Source organism: Camelus bactrianus, chromosome 1 (genome assembly GCF_048773025.1).
Source record: "Camelus bactrianus isolate YW-2024 breed Bactrian camel chromosome 1, ASM4877302v1, whole genome shotgun sequence".
In the NCBI taxonomy this organism is placed as follows: Eukaryota; Metazoa; Chordata; class Mammalia; order Artiodactyla; family Camelidae; genus Camelus; species Camelus bactrianus.
In genome coordinates, this window is record NC_133539.1 from 69,081,147 (window position 1) to 69,102,165 (window position 21,019).

General features: G+C 43.5%; 1 protein-coding gene across 1 annotated transcript in view; it reads right to left on the reverse strand.

Annotated features, from left to right (window-relative positions):
- Positions 1-7,433, reverse strand: part of ST6GAL1 (ST6 beta-galactoside alpha-2,6-sialyltransferase 1) — a 32,261-nt gene extending 24,828 nt beyond the window's left edge. Inside the window, exon 1 of the mRNA XM_010959221.3 lies at positions 6,797-7,433. Coding sequence (XP_010957523.1) covers positions 6,797-7,382 — 586 coding nt within the window. The 5' untranslated portion in view covers positions 7,383-7,433. The remainder of the gene's footprint in view (positions 1-6,796) is intronic.
- Positions 7,434-21,019: the final 13,586 nt, after the last annotated feature.

A 21,019-nucleotide genomic window follows, 5' to 3' on the forward strand; every position in this document is an offset into this window, starting at 1 on the left:
CTTCCCAGTCTGTCTCTCATCATGGCACCCAAGGGCAATTTAGCTTATCTGTATGGGGCAGCAAGATCGAGTTCACGAGCAGGGATGACCGCCTGTCTCTGCAGCCACTACGAGGGCTAAAGAGGTCCATATCGTGGCATTCCTGAGATCCATTCAGTGAGGCCAGCGTGCCTCGGCACAGGGGGCACGTGAACAGGGCGATGCTGGTGGAGTCACTATTCCAGTTACCACCCGGTATTCTCTTGCTATTGCAAGTGGGTCATACTTCTATTCCTGTCACAAAAATGAAGATACTGCCATAAGCTCGGGCTAACCCACATGTGCAAAGTACCTACAGCGCTCTGAAAAGCTCACAGCATTCAGCAAATGGGAGGGATTCACTATGGCATCCAAGACAGCTCCCTAAGTGTTTCATGTAGGGACCCAAGGCTCAAGAAGGATCTGAAACTTGGGTGGTGGCAGAGATGGGACAAGACGTCATTGAGCTAAATTAAACTCTATATTTTCTATTTAAAAAAAAAAAAAGCTCTTTGTCTTAAATCCAGTCAAAATCAAACGGACCATCTTTTTAAAAATCTACTCACTCCCCGGGTCTGGTTCCCTGCGCTTGTAGCTATTCAAGCAGAGACTGGAAGACTTGGGGACGTTTCTCTTCCTGGCACCGGCCAGTCTGATGGGGGAGGGAACTGATGGCTTTTAAGATTCATCCTAGCCCTGAGCCTCTGTGACCTCAGGAGCGCTCATCCCGAGCTTATCTGATCCAACAAGCTTCAGTTCACCACTGAAATCTGCACAAGATTTGGAGGTCAACCCAATCCTCTGTTGTTCTGTTTCCCTCCATGTGGATTTATTTTGGATGGTTCTTCATCCACAAAGGTGGCATCAGGAGAAGGGCAGGAGTGGCTCTGGGCTCAATACAAGATAATTTAGAAAGAGAATACCCACAGAATTAAGGGATAAAAGCCCCCCTCTTTCTTTCAATTCTAACGTATATACGAAACCTCAGGAATCTAGACGTCTCATTCACAAAAACAGCCCTATCTTTAACCCTAGGACAAAATTTTATCAAAATGATTTAAAGGTTACTTAAGATGTGCATATGCAAACTATCAGATTACAGGACGGGCACACCAGATTGCAAATAAAACAGGAAGTCTATCTTTACACAACTCAGACTGCAGTAAGTTTTGTCAGAACTGGTCTCTGGTTTCAAAAGTGACCAGCAATAACCACACTGGAAATGTTGGTTCATGTCGCTAATTCAGCTTCACAGGTGAATAAATTGTTACTCTGAGAGTCCCAGGAGAAAAGAATGGCAAGTCCGAATGGAGTCACTGACAAGCAAATAAAGGACTATTTGCCAAGCTGTAGGTAGAATCTAACAAGGCAGAGGTCAGTAAAGAATGAGGCAATAACCGGGGTTGGCTCTAGCAGGGGACCAATCCCACCCCTACGGCTAACAGGGCAAGAGGGCGGAGACCCGAGCTGAGGCCGGCCACCTGGCAGGAACCGTGGCCTTTAGGAAAACACAGCTCTAGAAGGGACTCAATGCCCCAGCGGCTCATTCCTCCTCCCTTCTGACTTCCACGCCCGGAGGGAAAAGGAGAGAGCAGGACTAGAGCCAGAAAGAGCCGCCTGAAAGGGGCTGAAGCTTTCAGTCAAGGGAGAGGAGCGGTGGTGACTCTGCAAGGAGAGACTGGGCAGGGGTGGGGGTGAGGGAGGGAGCCAGGGGAGGGAGGAGACAGATACACTGCCTCACTCCCCTCCTTCCTCTCCATTTTATACCAGCACTAACACTGTCCAGGCCCAAATAAACACCAGAGGGCAAGGAAGCCCAATTGACTCAGTCCACATATCAATTTCCCAGGGCACAGGGTCTAGGAAAGGGTGGAGAGTGGATTTGGAGGGGCAGATGGAGAACACCCAGCACAGGAGGCTTAGGGTAGATCCTAAGAGTTGACCATGAGAAAGGAGAATGTTTTTGTTCCTTCAGTAAATACTGATCAAGCACCTACGCATTGCCAGGCACTGTTCTAGGTGCTGAAAACAATGGTTGTGAGCAAGAAAGACAAAGTCCTTGCCCTTGGAGACCTTGAAATCTACTGCAAGGAGAGACATTAATAAATAAGCACAACACCTGTATTCGAGATAATTGCAGTTTGTGTACCAGAGACCCTGGGGGAATGTCCTTTAGGCAGAGGGATAATTCAGGGACTGCCTCTGAGCTGAGACCCATAGGGCACGGGAGGGGCCCAGGGAAGTGCATTCCAGCCAGAGGATGCAGCAGTGTCAAGACCCAAAGAGGGCAAGGACTTGCCTGGAGACAAGTGACTGAGGGAAGGAAAAATAAAGATGCAGTGAAAGAGGCTGGCAGGAACCAGATCATGTAGGCTGCAGAAGCCAGCTATGAAGTTTGGATTTTATTCTAAGATTTTTTAAAAAATCAATCAAAGGAGAAAATTTTAAAACAGGCCACTAAATTTGGGCTCATAAAAAAGGGGGGGAAAGATCTTTGTTTGCCAAACTGTCCTTTGCTATTGCTATCGCAGACTAAAAGACTTTCAAACTCAAATAGGTTTCCAGGAAATCACCAGGAAAAATCCACAGCTACTGAGATCCCAGCAAACAAACCTGAAAGGGCAAAGACTGTAGCAGACAGGGGCCTCCACTTCTCTTTAACTTAGCAGAAAAAGATGCGAATGAGAAAAGGAAGAAATAATTGCACTGTGATATGCACAGGATATAACTGCATGCCTAGAAAATTTGACAGATTCAGCTTGCTAGTAAATTCATAAATACATCAAAACTTACTGCCCACAGGTATAATAATTCTAAATAGTTAAAAATTATGGTGAAAGAAATTTTATCATTATTTGGACTAAACATTTTTCATATTTTCCAGTTAGCTTAATGAATCATATAACCATTTATGGAAGACTATATTCTGATTCTGGTTAGGAGAACCCGGTATGACACAGATCAGGTCTGGCAAACTATGGCCTACAGACCAAATTTGACCTGTCCCATTTTTGTAAATAAAGGTTTATTGGAACACAACCAAGTACATTTATTTACTACTGTCTCTGGTTGGTTTCGCACTAGAATGGCAGAGTTGTGTCCTCGTAAGAGACACTCTATGTCCTCAAAACCAAAAATATTTACTATCTGGTCATTTACAGGGAAAGTTTGCTGAGCCCTGATATAAACAATCATGATTTCTGAGCTACTCAATCCAAGGGTGTCTTCCCAGTCCTTGCTCTGCCCAGGACTCCATCTGCCCCCAAATATGCCCAAACTGCATCCCCCTTTGCCTTCCATCATACTGTACACTCCTGCTGCTTCTCTTTCAGCCTTTCTCACTGGCCTTTCCTTTTTTTTTTTTTTTTTTTTTTTACAATTTTATTATTATTATTTTCTTTCTTTTTAGGGTTTTTTTTGGGGGTAGGAGGTAATTTGGTTTATTTACTTAATTTTTCTTTTAATGGAGGTACTGGGGATTGAACCCAGGATCTCATGCATGCTAAGCATGCACTCTACCACTGAGCTATACCCTCCTCCATCACTGGCCTTCCTGATTTTTATTTCCTTGTCTCTGTTCTTTCCCTGTTCTTCAAATGTAATCTTTTTTCTAGGTTTTCTCATCAGTCCTATTTCCTGGACTACAACTATCACCTTGATACAAATGACTCCTAAATCTGACCCTTTCCTGGAAGCAAATACGGAGCTGCAGCAGGATCTACCCAGGGAAGTCCACAAACACGCCAGACTCAGCACATCCAGGATGGAACTGATCCTTCTCCAGAAGCAAGCTCCCCTGTGATACAACAGAGCCACTCCCGGGCCAGAGACTCCAGCTCCTGCCTCTCCCTCAAGGTCATTTCTAGTTAGAACGTTCTGTCTCTTCTACCTCAGGATGCCTCTCAAATCAGACCCTGTCTTTCCATCACCAGCACCCCTGCTCAGCAGGCCTGGCACTTGTCACTTGGGCAATAGTCCCTAATAACCAGAGACTATATAGCAGTGCCCAGAGAGAAGGGGACTCAGAGAAATGAGAAATCTCTCAAAAATACACATGATCCCATCACTTGTCCACTCAAAAACCTTCTAGGGCTATCTGTGGCTAAAAAAAATGAAATCCAAAGTCCTTACTGTGACCATCAGCAATCTACGAGCTGATCCCTGACTGCCTTTCTGACCTGTTCCTCCACCCTCTTCACCCTGCAGGGCCCCACCTCCAAGGCAAACAAAATTAATTGCTTTTTGGGGTTTTCTTCCCCCCCCTTTTTTTAAACTGAAGTATGGTCAGTTTACAATGTTGTGTCAATTTCAAAATAGGATTATTTATGATGCCCAAACATACTTTGCACGTTTTTCCATGCAGCCTTTACTTCCTGCTTTTGCCTCAACTCAGAACATTCTCCTCCCTTCCTCTAGGTGAGCAAGTAAGCAAGAATATCAAGGGATTATTTTAGCCTAACAAAGGATTCATTTATTACTATAAAGACACAATCATTGTGAGGTACAAAAGCAGAGGTTAGGCTAAGTGTGGGGGCCTTGGAGTCAAGTCCAAGGTTTCAAGCCCCAGTCTGCTATGAATCAGTTGTGTAACCTCTTTGAACGTCAACACTCAGCTTATCAGTAAACGGGAAAAATAATCGTACCTACCTCGTAGGATTACTGGGAGGATTAAAAGAACAAGGCTTCTTAGGCCCGTAGCAGGTGCACAGAAAGTGTTACTCCTATTAGTTATTATATTTTTCAAATGTGCTATTGTTTGAAATGAAAATTCAAACAAATCTAAGATACTTTACATGCATACATATCAAAAACAGTTGCCTGCCATTGGCTGGTTTGTGGGACTGCTGGAAACAGTGCATTATTACAATCCCTCTGGTAAACAATTTTGTAATAGACCAAAAGAAACAAGAAGCCATGAAACATATCTTACTTTTGTATCCTAGTCCCACTCCTGAGAATATTTTCCCCTTTGAAGGGCAGTGGTAGTCACTTAAATTATCTGCACAAAAGCCTCATTAGCTCTTTGTAAGAGCAAACAATGTGAAACCATCTGGTATGTTCAACAGTTGGGAATAGGCTGGACAGATTCCAGGTGCAGTGGGAATGCCGGGGGCCTGGCAAGCTCGGAGGCCATTAACAGAGGGCCTTTCCTTTCCCCTTCCCCTTTGTAGTCTAAGTTGCTGTTTGTTACTGTTGATGAATCCATGAATTGAATAAAAGAAGACATGAACGAACTCCTTTAAATACATGTTGGACTAAATGCCCAAAGGAAACACTATAAAATGCAGAACATTTGAAGTCTACCATGCAATTTGTGTTAGATCTCAGGATCAAAGTCCTTCCATGGAAACACATATTTGAAACTATAACTGCAGTCTACAGGAAAAGGTTATTTTAATTAATGTTTCGTTAAATCGCTGCGAAGTTTTACGGAGTGCATAAAAATAATGATTATAGTCCCAATTCATGGAAGTGTTAGGCTCTGCCTGAAACTTCAACACAACTCCAGTCTGGCAGACAACGATGATGTGTTGAGGACCAGCTAACATTTCAGGACCTGGAATGTTCTAACCATTACCACTAAGGAGCAAAAATGGGCAAGAAAGAAAGAAATTTAGTTCCTCTTATGGATGAACAAAAAGTAATTACATTTAGTTTCTAGAAAAAGAAGAAAAAAAAGAAACCGCAAAAGCAAAAGCTGGGGTGGGGTTGGTTACCTCGGCAGCTTCTGTTCCAAAGTGCTGCCTATCTGGGGAGGTACTAAATGTGATCTCACCACTGCTCTCTGCTCTAGAGAATCCAGTTTGGGTCTGCTTTTCTTGTGAGAGCCTGTGCTGGGTTTCCAGCCATTTTTCCTGGCAGTCACATAAAGGAAATAAACAAGGAGACATATGCCCTCACCTGCTCGACTACTTTCCAGAGCCTGACAGAAGAGCAAGGCTTCCTGTGTTTTGCTTTCTTTAGCCTGATTCATTTCACAATAACGGAAAGCACATTCTCCCAAAATAAGGGAACTAAGGAGCCTTAAGCAAATCCATAGCTCTGTGCTGTACACATGTTTACAAATCTGGATAATTCTCTATCTTCACTAACTGCAAAAGATTTCAAGACAAGCAAATTGATATATTCTGAGCAGTGATTTTTTTTTTTTAACCTTTTGGGGGGGGCGTCACAGACACCTTTGAAAATCAACTAAAAGCCGTGCACTCTCTCTTTGGGAAAATGCAGACTGACTTACACATATACACCCATGCTATAGACACCTAATCAGAGTATATTTTTGCAGGTGATTTTAGGGACTCATGAACCTCTTGAGTTGGTTCACAGCCCCCAATTAATTCTTTTTAAGGAGAAAAACTGAAAATTGCCCAGGTAGTTGAGACCAAAAGAGACAGCCACTAATTCATCAGTAAAATTACTGAATTTCACCTAGAACCTGAAGATAGAAATCTATGCTTTAAATATTTTTAAATGTCAGTGGTATTTTGTTTAGTGGTCACAGTGGAACTCTCTTTTCAAACAAACTCTTCTGTAGAACACCAATATTTAAGACAGATTAAAAAAATATGAAGCCATTCTAATTGATAAAGGTGCCAGAAGACTGGGTCCCCATCCTCTCAAGGCATCTCTGACTCATGAAGGACAGTTGGAAAACACTGCTCTGGGGCTGCTCTGCTAGCCTCTAGAGCCACACTGGGACCCCTGGTCCCCAGTCCTGTCCATGTGCCCAGATGAACACTGGCTGTTCAGATAACAGTCTTAACACCCTAGAACCCACCTATTTCTCGACCCAGTTGGGAGGACTTCAGAGATCCCGCTGAAGAGACGACTGCACACCTGCCCCACGGCCCAGCCTTGGTCCTAATGTTCTCCCTGGGCAGGTAACCCTCCCATTCGGAGGTGTTGAAGGGAAAATCTGTGGCCTCTACCATGGAAACGTTCACGTGGTCCCGGAGGTGGCAAAGCAGGGCCTCTGCACTGAGCTTAACGCCAGGCCCAGGCCCCTTGTAGGACACTTTGTACTTGTTCATGCTCAGATAATTCTTCCAGATCTTTTGCAGCCTGGGGATAAGGTTTTTGGAAGAGCTGTCCTTGTTCCACACCTGGAAGGTGGCCTCTGGCTTGGCCTTGGCTGGGCCCCTGGGACTCTGGGGATTCTGCGTGCCTCCTGAAGATACAGACCGGGAACCAGACCCCACGGTCAGTTTCTCCAGACTCCTCAACACTTGGAATTCCTTGGTGGGCATTTTAAGGGACTCATAGTAACTCCCTTTCTTCTTTTCCTTCCACACACAGATGATCGCAAACAGGAGAAAGACAAGCACACAGCAGCTGAATTTCTTCTTCAAGTTGGTGTGAATCATAATTAAAGACGTGTTCAAGGAAGCCACTCTGTTCTGAGCAGGACAACAAGCCTGAAAAAAGAGAGACAAGGCAAAAAAAGATGTAAAGAAAATCTAAATGTAACGGTGGACTGAGCAATGGATTTAGAATGACAAGAATTGAATTCCAGCCAAGGTATATCTCCCACCAGGTCTGCGAACTTTATCAACTCTCAAAAAAAAAAAGATAAAAATCCACCCTCTGTTTGGGCTTTAACAGTAGAAAGCAGTCCTCAGACAAACTCCCATCTTCCTCTCTGTGCAGTGATCACTTTACACGCCCTTCCACCAGTCCGCCTCACACCCTGAGTCTTAGCTTCGTGCTGTCTTGGTCCAGCTCCCTGACTGCCCTCTGGACTTCTTGAGGTCAAGAACCACATCTCACACTATTTGTTCCATGAAAGCATATATGCTTGAAAAGCCAAAAGGAAAAGGAAGGGCAGGCTGACCTGTCTACATCACAAGTACCCAACCTCCCTGAAAAAGGCCCAGTACCTTTTTAAAATTGCAAGGGACCTCTCGCCATAGACAGTGTCATAGGTCTGTGTCTCATCTCTCTAAGGGCGGTAGTGCTGGACTCCGGCGTGAGAAGAAAACCAAGGGTTAGCTTCACAATCTAACATGTGTCAGGAGACTGTCTCGCCTCACTGAGAAAGGTGGGGAATCTTGGTAAGATAGCAGACCTGGGACCAATTAAGGAAATGAAAACAAAAATGCATGAAGCACACTAGGCATTTAATCATTAACTTCACCATAAGTCAGGTCACTGTGATGCGTAACTTCAGTGAGCACCAAGTTTATAATAATCTGATAAGAAGGGCATCCCCTGAGCTGTGCAGAAGGGCCCTGAAATTCACCCGCCATGAAGGTGTTATAATCTCCATCTTTATAGATCAGCCACCTGAGGCTCTGGGAGGTTAAAAGAAGTGCCTAGAATCGCACAGGTGAGTAAATAGTAGCTTTGAGGCTCAAATCCAAGTGCACTTGATTCCATAATCCATGTCCCTTTCACTACTTCATCTACAGAACTGCTGAAAAGGTTCTGGAAAATGGATTTCACTAAGCAAATAGAGCCTGAATAGTCCCCTTTATTTCTGGGTAAAGACCTACTCTGTTTTCCCAGAATTTATTGTGAAACTGAGTGGAAAATGGAAGCACTTTGAACTTAAACAATGTCTGTACCTTCTGAAAACATTAAATTCTCCCCTGAGTGACTGTGTTTATTTATCGTGATGAGTCTAAGCAATCACCCGCAGGGGTTTGCTAACTGATTAGGAACCTAGAGTCCACTTCCATGAAGCCCGCTCCTAAGGGTATCGGGGTGAGGTGGCAGGAGTACTAAGCTGGGTGGTCACACAACCTGGGTTCTTGTCCCCATTCCTGGTGACCTTAGGCAAGTCACTTAGCCCCTCTGCACCTCAGTTTCTGTAGAGTAGTCATCTTTGCCCTGTCTCATTCACCGAGTGTTGGGAGGACCAAATGTAAATGGTGTTAACAGGCTTTGAACTAGATAATGTAAAGGCACAGGAGATGTTCTGATCAGAGGCTAGAGAGCAGCCCCTTAGGCCAGAGGGCCACGAGGAGGCAACAAGGGACAGCGAACAATGACAGAGTGGAACACGGGCCGTGGCTCAACCTGAACTTCAGGTCCTTCATCTGAGACTTTTTTTTTTAATTGAAGTACGGTTGACTTATTAGTTTCAGGTATAAAACATAGTGATTTGATATTTTTATAGATTATGCATCATAGAGTCATTACAATGCTATTGATAATAATCCCTGTGTAGTACATTACATCCCCGTGACTTATATAACTGGTAATTTGTACCTCAAATCCTCTTCACCTATGTTACCCATCTCCCCAACACCCTCCCCTCTCACACCACTAATTTGTTCTCCATGTCTGTGAAACTGTTCCTGTTTTATTATATTTGTTTGTTTTGCTTTTTTAGATTCCACATATACCTGAAAACAGTTTTTGCCTTATTTCACTTAGCATAATACCCTTTAGGTCCATCCATATCACAAATGGCAAGATTTCATTCTTTTTATGGCTCAGTAATATTCCATCATGTTTGGGTGTGTGTGTTTGTGTATGTACGTATATGTGTGTGTATATATGTAAAATACATATTGGTTATCCATTCATCTGTTGGGCACTCAGGATGCTTTCATATCTTGGCTGCTGTTAATTATAAATAATGCTACAATGAACACTGGTGTGCATAAATCTTTTGAATTGTTTTTGTTTTCTTAGAATAAATATCCAGAAATTGAAGCACTAAATCATATGGTGGCTCATCTTTAACTTTTTAAGGAAACTCCATACTGCCTTCCATAGTGGCTGCACCAATTTATATTCCCACTAACAGTGCACGAGAGTTCCCTTTTCTCCACATCCTTGGCAATACTTGTTGTTTCTTGTCTTTTTGGGGGGCAGCTATTCTGACAGGTATGAGGTATGGTTTGGATTTGTGTTTCCCTGATGATCAGTGATGCTGAGCATCTTTTTATGTGCCTGTTGTCTTATAGTTTTCAGAGTACTGGTCTTTCACCTCCTTGGTTAAATTTATTCCTAGGTTTTTGGGGGTTTTTTTATGTGGTTTATAAATGGTTTTCTTTTCTTGATTTCTTTTTCTGATAGTTCATTATTAGTATGGAAGTACAATTTCTGTATATTAATTTTGTATCCTGCAACTTTACTGAATTTATTTATTAGTTCTAATAGTTTTTTGGTGGAGTCTTTAGGGTTTTCTAATACAAAATCATGTCATCTGCAAATAGTGGTAGTTTTAATTCTTCCCATACAATTTGGATTCCTTTTCTTTTTCTTGTCTGATTGCTGTGGCTAGGACGTCCAATACTATGCTGAATAAAATGAGCATCTTTGTCGTGTTCCTTATCTTAGAGGAAATACTTTCAGCTTTTCACCACTGAGTAAGATGTTAGGTGTGGGTTTGTCATAAATGGCCTTTATTTAAAAAGCTCCAATAAACAATCTTCATTTTTTAAAATTCTTTTTTCTTTTCACTGTTCTGATTGGGTGATTTCCACTATTCTGTCTTTTAGGTCACTGATGCATTCTTCTGTATCACCTAATCTGCTGTTGATGCCCTCTAGTGTATTTTTTCATTTCAGTTAGTGTTTTCATCATCTCTGATTGGTTCTTTTTTATATTTTCTAATTCTTTGTTGAAGTTCTCACTGTGTTCCTCTATTCTTCTGACTTTAGTGAGAATATTTATGACCCTTGCTTTGAACTCTCTATGAGATAAATTACTTATCTAAGTTTTATTGGGTTTTTTTTTTTCCCTGAGGTTTTATCTTATTCTTTCATTTGGAACATATTACTCTGTCCCCAGGGTGCACCAGTGATTGCCACCTTGTGGGGGGTTCTGAAGCTAAACTAGAGCCACAGCCTGGCATGTGCCAGGACTTCTCCAGGGTGCACCAGGGGCTGCTGCCTTGGCATGGGGGACAGTTGGAGGAGCCAGGTGGAGGCTAGGGGGTGTGCTGGTGTGGTCTTGGCAGGCTGGCTAGATTGCCAGGTGCTTTTCAATCCACTACCTCTGCACTGGGCCTGGGAGCAAGTAATTTTGTGTGCAAGCCCTTTAAGAGCACAGTCTCAGTTTCCTATAGCCCTCCAGCTCTCCCAGCTGTAAGGCTACTGGTTTTCAAAACCAGTTAAGGGGGATCATCTTCTTGATGCTGGTCCGTAGGGCTAGGGCCCCCAATGTGGGGCTTGAACCCTTTGCTCTTACGGAGGATCTCCAAGTTTGTGATGTCCCCTTTTGTTGTGGGGCACCTGCCAGGGGGTGGAGGGTCCTGAAGTGATCATGTCTCGGCCCCTCCTATTCGCCTTGCTGTGTTTTTTCTTTATATCCTTAATTGTAGGAGAGCTATTCTGTAGTCTTCAGGTCATTCTCAGAGAAAGCTGTTCTATATGTAGTTTCAGTTTTGGTGTGCTCATGAGAGGAGGTTAAGCTCAGTGTCTCCCTACTCCACCATCTTGATCCTGCCTCACTGAGACTCTTTAATTAAGTGACATCCAGACCATTCTTGGAATCCACTGGAAGTGCCAACCAGTGCTTCCCACTAACCCAGACCTCAGGAACAAGTGGCTCTGGGGAGGACGGATTCCTGCCTTGGGCTGCTAAAGTTTTGGAAGGGATGAAATGTACACAGAGGGAGAATTCAAACATGAGATTATGAAATGGGGGAGGGGCTTGTTGCATCATCAGAAAACTAAACAATTCAATTTCCCCTGACACCCAACACAGTGAATCACAGGACTCTATGACAGCTGAAGAAAAACTAGAAAAGAAGGGAAAGTAGCATTTAAGAAGCACCTACTATACAGTAGGCACTTTACCTCCTTTATCTCATTTAATTTTTGCTATGCCACTATGGAATAGACATTAACAACCCCACTTGAGAAAATGAAGAAACAGAGGCTTAGCAAGGTTACAGGGCTATTGACAAGCAAGCCAGTAGCTCATCAGTGCCAGAACCAGGATTCCAACCCAGATCTCTCTGACTAAAAGGACTGGAATCTGTGATAAAGCACAGTGAAAAACCCATGTTGACCAACCAGGATTCAGAAATCAGGGTCCCTAGACGGGATTTCAAAACTGTAGAATCGATAAACAAGATTATACTGTACAGCACAGGGAAATATACACAAGAGCTTATGGTAGCTCACAGAGAAAAAAATGTGACAATGAATATGTGTATGTTCATGTATAACTGAAAAATTGTGCTCTACACTGGAATTTGACACAACATTGAAAATGATTATAAATCAATAAAAAATGTTAAAAAAAAAAAAAAAAGAAGTAAAGAAATCAGCGTCCCTAGAGAGAAAACTTAATCAGACAATCACACAAAAAACACCCGCACTATGAGTGCTTACCAGACTTAACTCATGTATACTATTTTACCATTCAGGTGACCCTTTCACAGTCACTAGGTTTATGAGACCCAGTATAACCCTGTGAAATGAGCATAGCTAATTTTATCAGTTCCATTTACAGCTGAAGATACTAAGGTTTTGTAAATGGAAATAATTTTCCAAGTTGCACAAGTGATTTGGAAATGGTAGAGGTAGGACTTAACTTTTATGTGTAGGAGTGAGATGAGACAGGAGGTAGGGAGGTGGAACCCAGTTCATGGTCTCATTCAGCAGAGGCTCAGAAGGGCTTCTGTTCAGCTTCTTGTCAGCACCTACTCTCCAAGGTTGAGTTTCCCAGGAAAGAAGAGTTCCCCCAAACATTGAGTCCTACAACTTTAAGACAGCCTCTGCCTTCAGAGCCCATGTAATCTGGGCTCCCAACTCTCTTGAACCCACTGTTCCAAGTCCACCAGCTGGCTGGAGCTTCTCGTCACAGGCACTTAGAGCTCCAACGTCCTTTCTCATTTGTCAAGCCACTCGAGAGAGACACGGATGGAAGATGGTTCATCTAAGCAGCCCAAACTGAAGGAAAGGAGTGGTCAATTTTTCTCTTTACATTCTTTGGGAAAACATACCAAGCTTTGAATTTCCCAGTCGCAGACTGACTTAACATCTCTAGGACTCTGCCTTGATGCGATCTCTTGCCTGGCAACCAGGTAGCCTTATCTTTCTGCTTCTGGCCTCCTGCAGAGCCAGCCTGCCCGTAAGCACTGTCCTTGCCCCGAGCTGCTCCCACCTACTTTTGAGTAATGCCTGCTTGTCGTGCAGACCCCCTGCTAGAGGGAAACCCCTCCTGGCCCATTTCTGAAACTTCAGTGCCCAGTGCAGTGCCTGGGACACAGTGGCTATCCAATAAAGGACTGTTGCATTGGTGGGACTCGACGAATCCTTACAACGTCCACCAGGCTTCCAGAAGAATATGACAACAACTCACATTATCACCAACAGAGAACAAGCCAACACTGAACCAACAGAAAGCAACTCCCAGCCAAAGTCAGGCTCCCACCCTGGGCTACATATCACGACGTGCCCAGTATGAAACGCAGGGCTTGGCTTATTGTAGGTGCTTATTTACAAACAGTGGACTGAATTACAGAATAACTTCAGATCTTATATTTATAGTTTCTAGAAATAAGAAAACCACCTATTGCCACCCCTCATTGAATCAGGACCAAAAAATAAAATAAAATACATGAAGAAAACAGCAAATCTACAGCCAGCCACTGACACCCTGTGGCTCCTTGTGGCCACCCCACCACACCGTTTGTACCCGGGAAAGTGCCCCTGTGCCGCCTCCGTGTCCCGCAGCGCCAGGTGTTCCTCACCTGCTTCTGGTTAGCCCCCCGGGGCTGCTGGGGCCCCAGGTCCTCAGGAACTAGCACTGTTCTCTGCGGGAGGGATGTTTGTTTTATTGGCCCTGGAGGCCAAGGATTATTTTCCTCCAGACATCAAAAAGCATCGACAAAGGGGAAAAAAAAAAAAAGAGCTTTTTCTCAGCAGGGTTAAAGATTAACAAGGTAGATAGGCACTTCTGCTGGATACCAGTGGGGCCCTGGTATGGCTCAATCCAGGAAGCCCCAAGGGTTCAGAAAAAGAGAGACAAGACCCTATTACAGGTGCAGTGCTCTGGGTCCACGAACAGCACAAGCCCAGAAACAGTCCAATACAAGATAAGGACACAGATAAATCTGGGAAGAAAGGATAGTTCAGGCACTGGTTTGGGCACACAGAAGTAGCAGATTGGGGGAGAGAGGACTCGATTCATCCCTAAAGAAACGCTAGACAGACTTTTAAAAAAATATTTATTATAAAAAAATATTTAATGATATGTGAAAGTTCTATCAGTATAATGTTAACTGAAGTTCAGGGCAAAAATACATTTTAAAAAATTTACATGTGAGAAAGAAAAGACTAAAAAAACCAAATAACATACCCTGGATGGTAGAATAATGAGTAATGGGAGTTCTCATTTCTTATAATTTTTTTGTATATTCCAAAATTTCTAAAATGTACATGCATTACTATTAGAGCTGGAAAAAAATTATAAAAATATAACTTTTAAATATAGTTCTATTTTTAGCTTTTATCAGCTTTCTTTTTTCTAATGGAATGCAGAAAAATAACAAAGAAAAAGTTTAATAGAGTCAGTGGCAAGAAAAGTCCAACTTCCATACAATAAAAAATACTGTACTAAAAAGGAAAAGAAGACTCAAGGTGTGAAACGCCTCATGCAGTACAAGCCGCCCAAAATAAACAAGCAATCAACACCAACAGATACATTACAAAACAGAAAACACAATTAATGAGCGTATGAAGTCATGATTACTCTTAAGAGCAAACCAAGAGGCAACTGGAACATTAAGATACTAGTTTATCGAATTTACATTACCCAGCAGTTTTCAAAATAGTAATACTCATTGCCAGATTGTAATGAAAAAAGTGTATTTCAAGGGAGATGTAGAAATTACTTAAACTTTTTAAGAAAATAATCAGGCCACAGAATTAAGAGCTCATGACTATTAACCACGTTATTGTACTTTCAAGAAATAAAACTGAGTAAATAATTCAAAGGGAGAAACGATCACATATTTCAGTTTCCTCACGTGTAAAGTAACTCCATACCTTACACAGTTGTGGTGAGAACTGAAAGAGAATTAATGGGATGAAGAAGGAGTTTTATAAAGCAATACACACGGGCAAAAAGAAAAAACATTTTCAATTTAAAAATTACTTATAATGGTGTAAAATCTAAGGTTAACAGTTAAGCTTCCAGCAATAGGGAAATAGTTAAACTATAGTACGTCCACCAGATAGATTGTGTGTGAATTTAAGTAGCAACAAGAAAGAAAATGCTTAAAATATTGGAACCAAAAAAGTGAAACACAAAATGTCACCTGGGCGTACATCATTATGACTAAAAGTTATGCCTGTCCAAGTAGCTAAAAAAAAATGTACATGGTTGAGACCTGAAAACAGCTGGTAAGCAAACTGAGAGGAGGTTAAATTCTCATCTTTCAGTTTGACTTCCTTTATCATTCTGGGTATATTAATTGAGTAATTAAGGCAAAACTGTTGTGTTGAAAACACATTTCAGCCTCGCATATCAGCTTGATACTCAATATTGGGCTGGTCTCGAAGCCTGTCCTCGGAGATGCAGCACTAACAGAACTAAGAGGAAGCCACCGTGGTCTTACATTGGCTCCGTCCCATGCACGACGAGGAAATCTTCTCTTGAAAGTGTGAGGTTCAGGCTGGGGGAATCTAAGCTTTTCATGACAGGCGGGCAGGCCCTGGGCATGATGGACAGGGCAAAAGTGAGAGGTGCTGTTCTGTTCTTTGTCAGAAAATTCAGGGCTCTCCCTATCAATTTAGAGAAGCCCTGGCTTCCCAGCAGCCTCCTGGTAGAGTCAAAAAATGTCTCTGATCGCTAGCCCTCTTTCCATGTTTTGTAAGTTTCCTCTGTGGCATGAGAGTTTGTAATTATGCAAACATTCATAGTCTTATCTGATTACCATTTGTGTGTTCCTACTAAAAATGTGAACTCTGTAAGTGCTGCCTTTCTTCACCCCTACCTTCAGTGCCTAAATGAATGCCTGGCACATGGTAGCTACTCAGTAACTATTTGTTGAACGAATGCATGAATGAGTGAATGAATGGGAGAAGTACTGCCAGCCCTTAAGAGGCCTTACCTCAGGCACCACTGATGGAAAGCGTTCTTCCTGGCACCCTCACAGAGAGCACTGGGCAGCCACTGCACTGTGGATGACCACCCCCCACCGCCTGCACACGCTGCTTCGCTGCCGTCCCCTCAGTGCTGTGAGCTGCTGGCACATGAGACTTTTGTTTGGGTTCAGTGCACAGACATCAGACGAGTACAGCGAACCCAGATCTTCCTCCCTCACATCAACAGCATCAGCTCGGAACATCTCGTCCTCTAAGCTTAAAAACCACTCCCCACTCTTGATTTCCCAAAATCAACTGATTGAGACAAAAGCAGTGCAACTGTTGATCTCTATCTACCGGAGGCGATGAGGGCCTTCCAAAAATAGTCAATGATGCTCATGAGACAGTAACAGCAGGGGACCTTCGACCAGGTGCGCAAGCGGTAACAGAACCCTCAAGTCTCTGGGGGAGAAATTTTAGCACTCACGACCATTATGGCTACCAAGTATTGAATACTAGCAGTGTGCTGAGCACTGAGGGTAGTTTAGTGGTTAAGACTGAGAATTCTGAAATAAGACTGAGCTGGGCAAGAGTCCAAACTCTGCCCCTCACCAGTTCCATGACCTTGGGCAAGCTATTCAAACCCCAGGGACTCAGCTTCTTTATCTGTAAAATGGGAATAATAGTAATGGAGCCTATCTCATGGGATTATTTAAATAATCAAGTTAGATAATACATCCAAAGGGACTGCAATATGGCCAGTGACAAACACCATCCACTTCACTTCATTTACTTCTCACCATCCTCTGTATGGATACCATTACTATCTGCATTTTACAAATGCGGAGACCGAGACAAGGAAGATGAGTAATTTGCCCAGAGTAACTCAGCTGTGGCATTCCAAATGCCCCATGCTCTCTCATACATCTGCAGCCTGCACATAAAGTTCCTTCTGTATGAAATGTCCTCTCCCGCCCTGCTCACACACGGCCAGGACCACTCAGCCTCTGATACCAGCTCAAGTGCCCCGGACTCTGAAGAGATCATCATGACTCTGCCAGGCCTGTGCTCTCCTCAGACTCCATGATGTTTACTTGTTTGCAGGTCTGTCCCAGCCTTTAAGATTTATCTCTCGTCCCTTGCATCTAGCCAGGCTTGGTGCCATAACCGGGAAGTGCCCAATCACATTTGAATGAATGAATGAAGTTAGCTCCAACACCACCCCTCCCCACTCCCAACATCCTTCACTTGTTACAGTCACCCCCACCACCCACCCAGCCATCACCTTCCATTACTGGAGTCCGCCAGACGGCACTGTCACTCCAGAAGTTCATTCTGTCTGTTGGATACACTGAGCAACGAGAAATTCATCACCTCCCCAGGTCACATGTGGCTGTGTGAGCAGCATGCCTCTTAAGAAGAAAGGTCTTAAAATGAAAATTAATCAACATCCCTGTGAAAATAAACCCAGTGATTTAAGCTCTGCTCTCTGGAGCCGCAGACTCAGAATGAAAACCAAGAACGCTTGCTGAGCCTGTGCTCAGTGCTGGTGGGAACTTCACGTGCACCCCCTCACTTCATCCCGGCAGCAGCCCTGTGCGGGCCATACCACCTCCTGCCTGCCTTGTTGCATCTTCTCCTCCACCCAGGACGCTCTTCATTCCTTGAATGCTCGAGCTCCTGGCTCACTATCATTCTCTCCAACACTATTGCTGTCGTAACTCTTGGTGATATTTCCATCCACTTACAGACTTATTCTAGTCCCCTGGTCTCTCAGTTCTTTGATTTCCTCTACTCCGATGATTGTGACCTCGGTAACAAGGTCCTGTCTTTGATCTTGTCATTTCCTCACCATGACTCCCACCTCTGCAGCTTAGTCCAACAACGTTCTACCACCATCTCACTGTCTCTCGCTTCCTTCATACCCCCTTCCCTTCCTGTCCAGCTTAAATTCCGTGGTCAATCACTCAATTGACCTCTCTTATCACACAGGATTGGAGAAACCCCCATTCTGGTTAAATCCAACTCTGTCCTCCTCCACACCTGCCAGCATGCAGCTGAACATGGCTAGAGAGTATCACACAATGATGCTCACTGACTTCACTTCAAGTTCATGATCACGAACTGCAAGTAGCTCCTTAATGCTTCAAGCAATCATAGGCTATTTTTCCAGACAGTTCCTCTATTACTCTCCTAGAGGACCATATGGCTTCCTCCCCTTGAAAACTCCTTCTTATCCTTACCCTCCCCTGATGAACTTGCTACTTATTCACAGAGAAAAAAGGAAGCTACCAGAATAGGATTTCCACATGCATGCCTTTGTGCCACAGCTATCCACCATACCTACATTTATGCCCAAATGATCTTGTTACTGCAAGTAAATTGGCTGCACCCAACACTTGCAATATCCAACATTAATCCACTAGATCCTGCACACTCTTATCTACTTAAGGACATTCTTTTAAAATCCTTTTTACTTCAATAGGTATTCGTCTCTCAAAGATCATGCTCATCAGCATATAGTCATGCTATTATTTCTCCTATCTTAAAAAAAGGAAACCTCTCTTCATTGAGGCAGCCACCACCGGACCGTGATCAGTCTTAGCATCACTCACAATGGGACACCTAGACAGTTTATGCCTTCTGATGGGAGACAATGTGAAGGACACAGCATCACCTATGAAAACTTCTTGCCCAAACTGTTTAACCTGCATCTGATCAAGTCTTTATAAGCAATTCCAGTTTTTAGGAAATAAAGGAGAAAGAAGAACAAGTTAAAAGACACCGTAAGTTATCGGGTAAATCCAGAAAGTGGGACATTCTACGGAACAACTGAACTCGTTTCATCAACAAGTCAGTGGGCATGAAAAACAAACGGCTTAAAAGACAAAACAATCACATGCAGTCTGCAGACCTTTAGTATGAACAAAACAGCACTGGGGACAAATGGGGATATTTGAATATAGACTGGGTATTATGCAATATTAAGAAATCATTGTTAGTTTTGTTAGGCCTATTATTATATTATGATCATATATGTGGTTATGTTAAAAAAAAAAAAGTCCTATGCATGTGAAGTAGAGATGAAATCTACTTTAAAATACTTCAGCCAGAAAATAAAGCAAATACGAAAAAATGCAATGTAATTTTTCCAAATATGTTCAAATTAAGCTACGTAAGGAACAAGAGTGATCTGTAGACTCTTCTTAGACAGTATCATTTGGAATTGGGGGAGCTTGAAGAGCCTGAAGAAAACGGTTATGGTAGACCACGTTTCTTTTCTACTGAAGGGATTAACTGAAAAAGATAAATGACATTATGAAGTCAAATATTAAGCCATTGCATGAGCTCTAAGTAAGCTCCATTTTCCTGTCCCTCCCACAAAATCTCTTGACCTCATTTCACTTTCCAGCCCCTGCCCTTCTTCTTTCCTTTAAAGTAAAACTCCTTGAAAGAACAGTCTAGAGTCACTGTTCCCGATCTCTCTCACTTGAACCCATTCCATCAGGCCGCCTCCACCTCCACGAAGCTGCTCTTGCCATGCCCCCAGAGACCACCGTGGCCTCCATATTGCCAGTCAGACGGTCAGTGTTCAGTCTATCTCATTCAGCCCCCCAGCCGCATTTTGCACAGTTGGTCGTCTCCTCCTTCTGGCTTCCAAAACCTATATTTTTCTGGGTTTTGTCTACCTTACTGGTCACTCCGTCTCAGTAGCCTCTGTGACTGGTCCGTCTTCATTTCTCCCACCTCCACACACTACAGAGCCCCCCAGGCTCTGGACTTTGCTCCAGCGACACTTGCTCTCTGCTGGATGTGGGCACCCTGTGGTCTGTTTCCCCTCTACCCAGTCTGTAGTTTGCATTCAAAACATGTTTGTTGACGGGCACTAAAATGAGTTCGGGCAGCAGGTTCCATCCGTGAGTTTCTACAGAAAGGAAGTCCCTAATAATTGGAAACAAAGACAAAACAGTAGGGCTGGGATTGGGAGACAGTAGAATAAAACACTGCACTCACTTTGCTATTTACTCTATCATCTCCAATCTGTAGAGGGGAGGCAGCATTGCACAGAAGGATGATGATCAGATTCAGAGCACATTATTAAAATTACTTGTTAAAGTGCAGATTCCTGAATTCGACCTCAGTCATTCTGATCCAAGCAGTCTGGGATGGGGCTCAGAAACCTGCATTTAGCACCCCAGGTGATTCTGACCCAAGTGGTCCCATCGATGCACCATGCTCTGAGAAACACGGAGCTTAGGACAATGTTACTCGAAGTGAGATCTGCAGTGCTAGTATGAGAAAGTCTTATCAAGATCCAGGATGGGAAAAGTATAGTAATTGAGGGGTGTGCTGACAATTTAACAACAGACTTCATCACTGTTTTGGCTAAGAATTATGGCCCTTTTACCACATGCTAAATGATTTATGCACAGGAGATCTCCTGTAACCGGGCAAAGCTCACTTCACCCCTGCAACAGCGGTCGTGCTTTGGGGGTGCTGCTGGCTGACGCCCCACGGTTGCAGGCAAAGGCAGTGCAGGCTGCTGCCGCTCATGGCCCCCCAGCTCCTGGCCGCTGGGCTCTATGGGCGGGAGCCAGCAGAGGTCAAAACACTAAGAGTTGTGTCAACACATTTCTGACAAATCACAATTTTACTCAAAAGGACAGGAAAAAGTCAGAAACACAATAAGCAACGGAAACCAACCTGTATTTGGCAAATCTAAGAAGTGAGTGAAAGGAAGCCAGGAGACTTCGCAGCTGCCTTTACAAGTGTTTACCTGGGGACCGGCCCGGCTGCCAGGCTAACGGTGGGGAGGGGGAAATCCTGCCCAGATCAAAGTCCTGAAGATAAAGGGGCCTTCATTCCTGCCTGCCCCAACTGTTCCAGACCCAGGCTGCAAAAAAAGGGTCTCTTAACAGAGATTAGATCTTTTCCCAAAGAGGCAGGCACTGATGGAGAAGATTATGAAACGGCGGAGTACATTACCCTGAGGTTATCAAAAAATG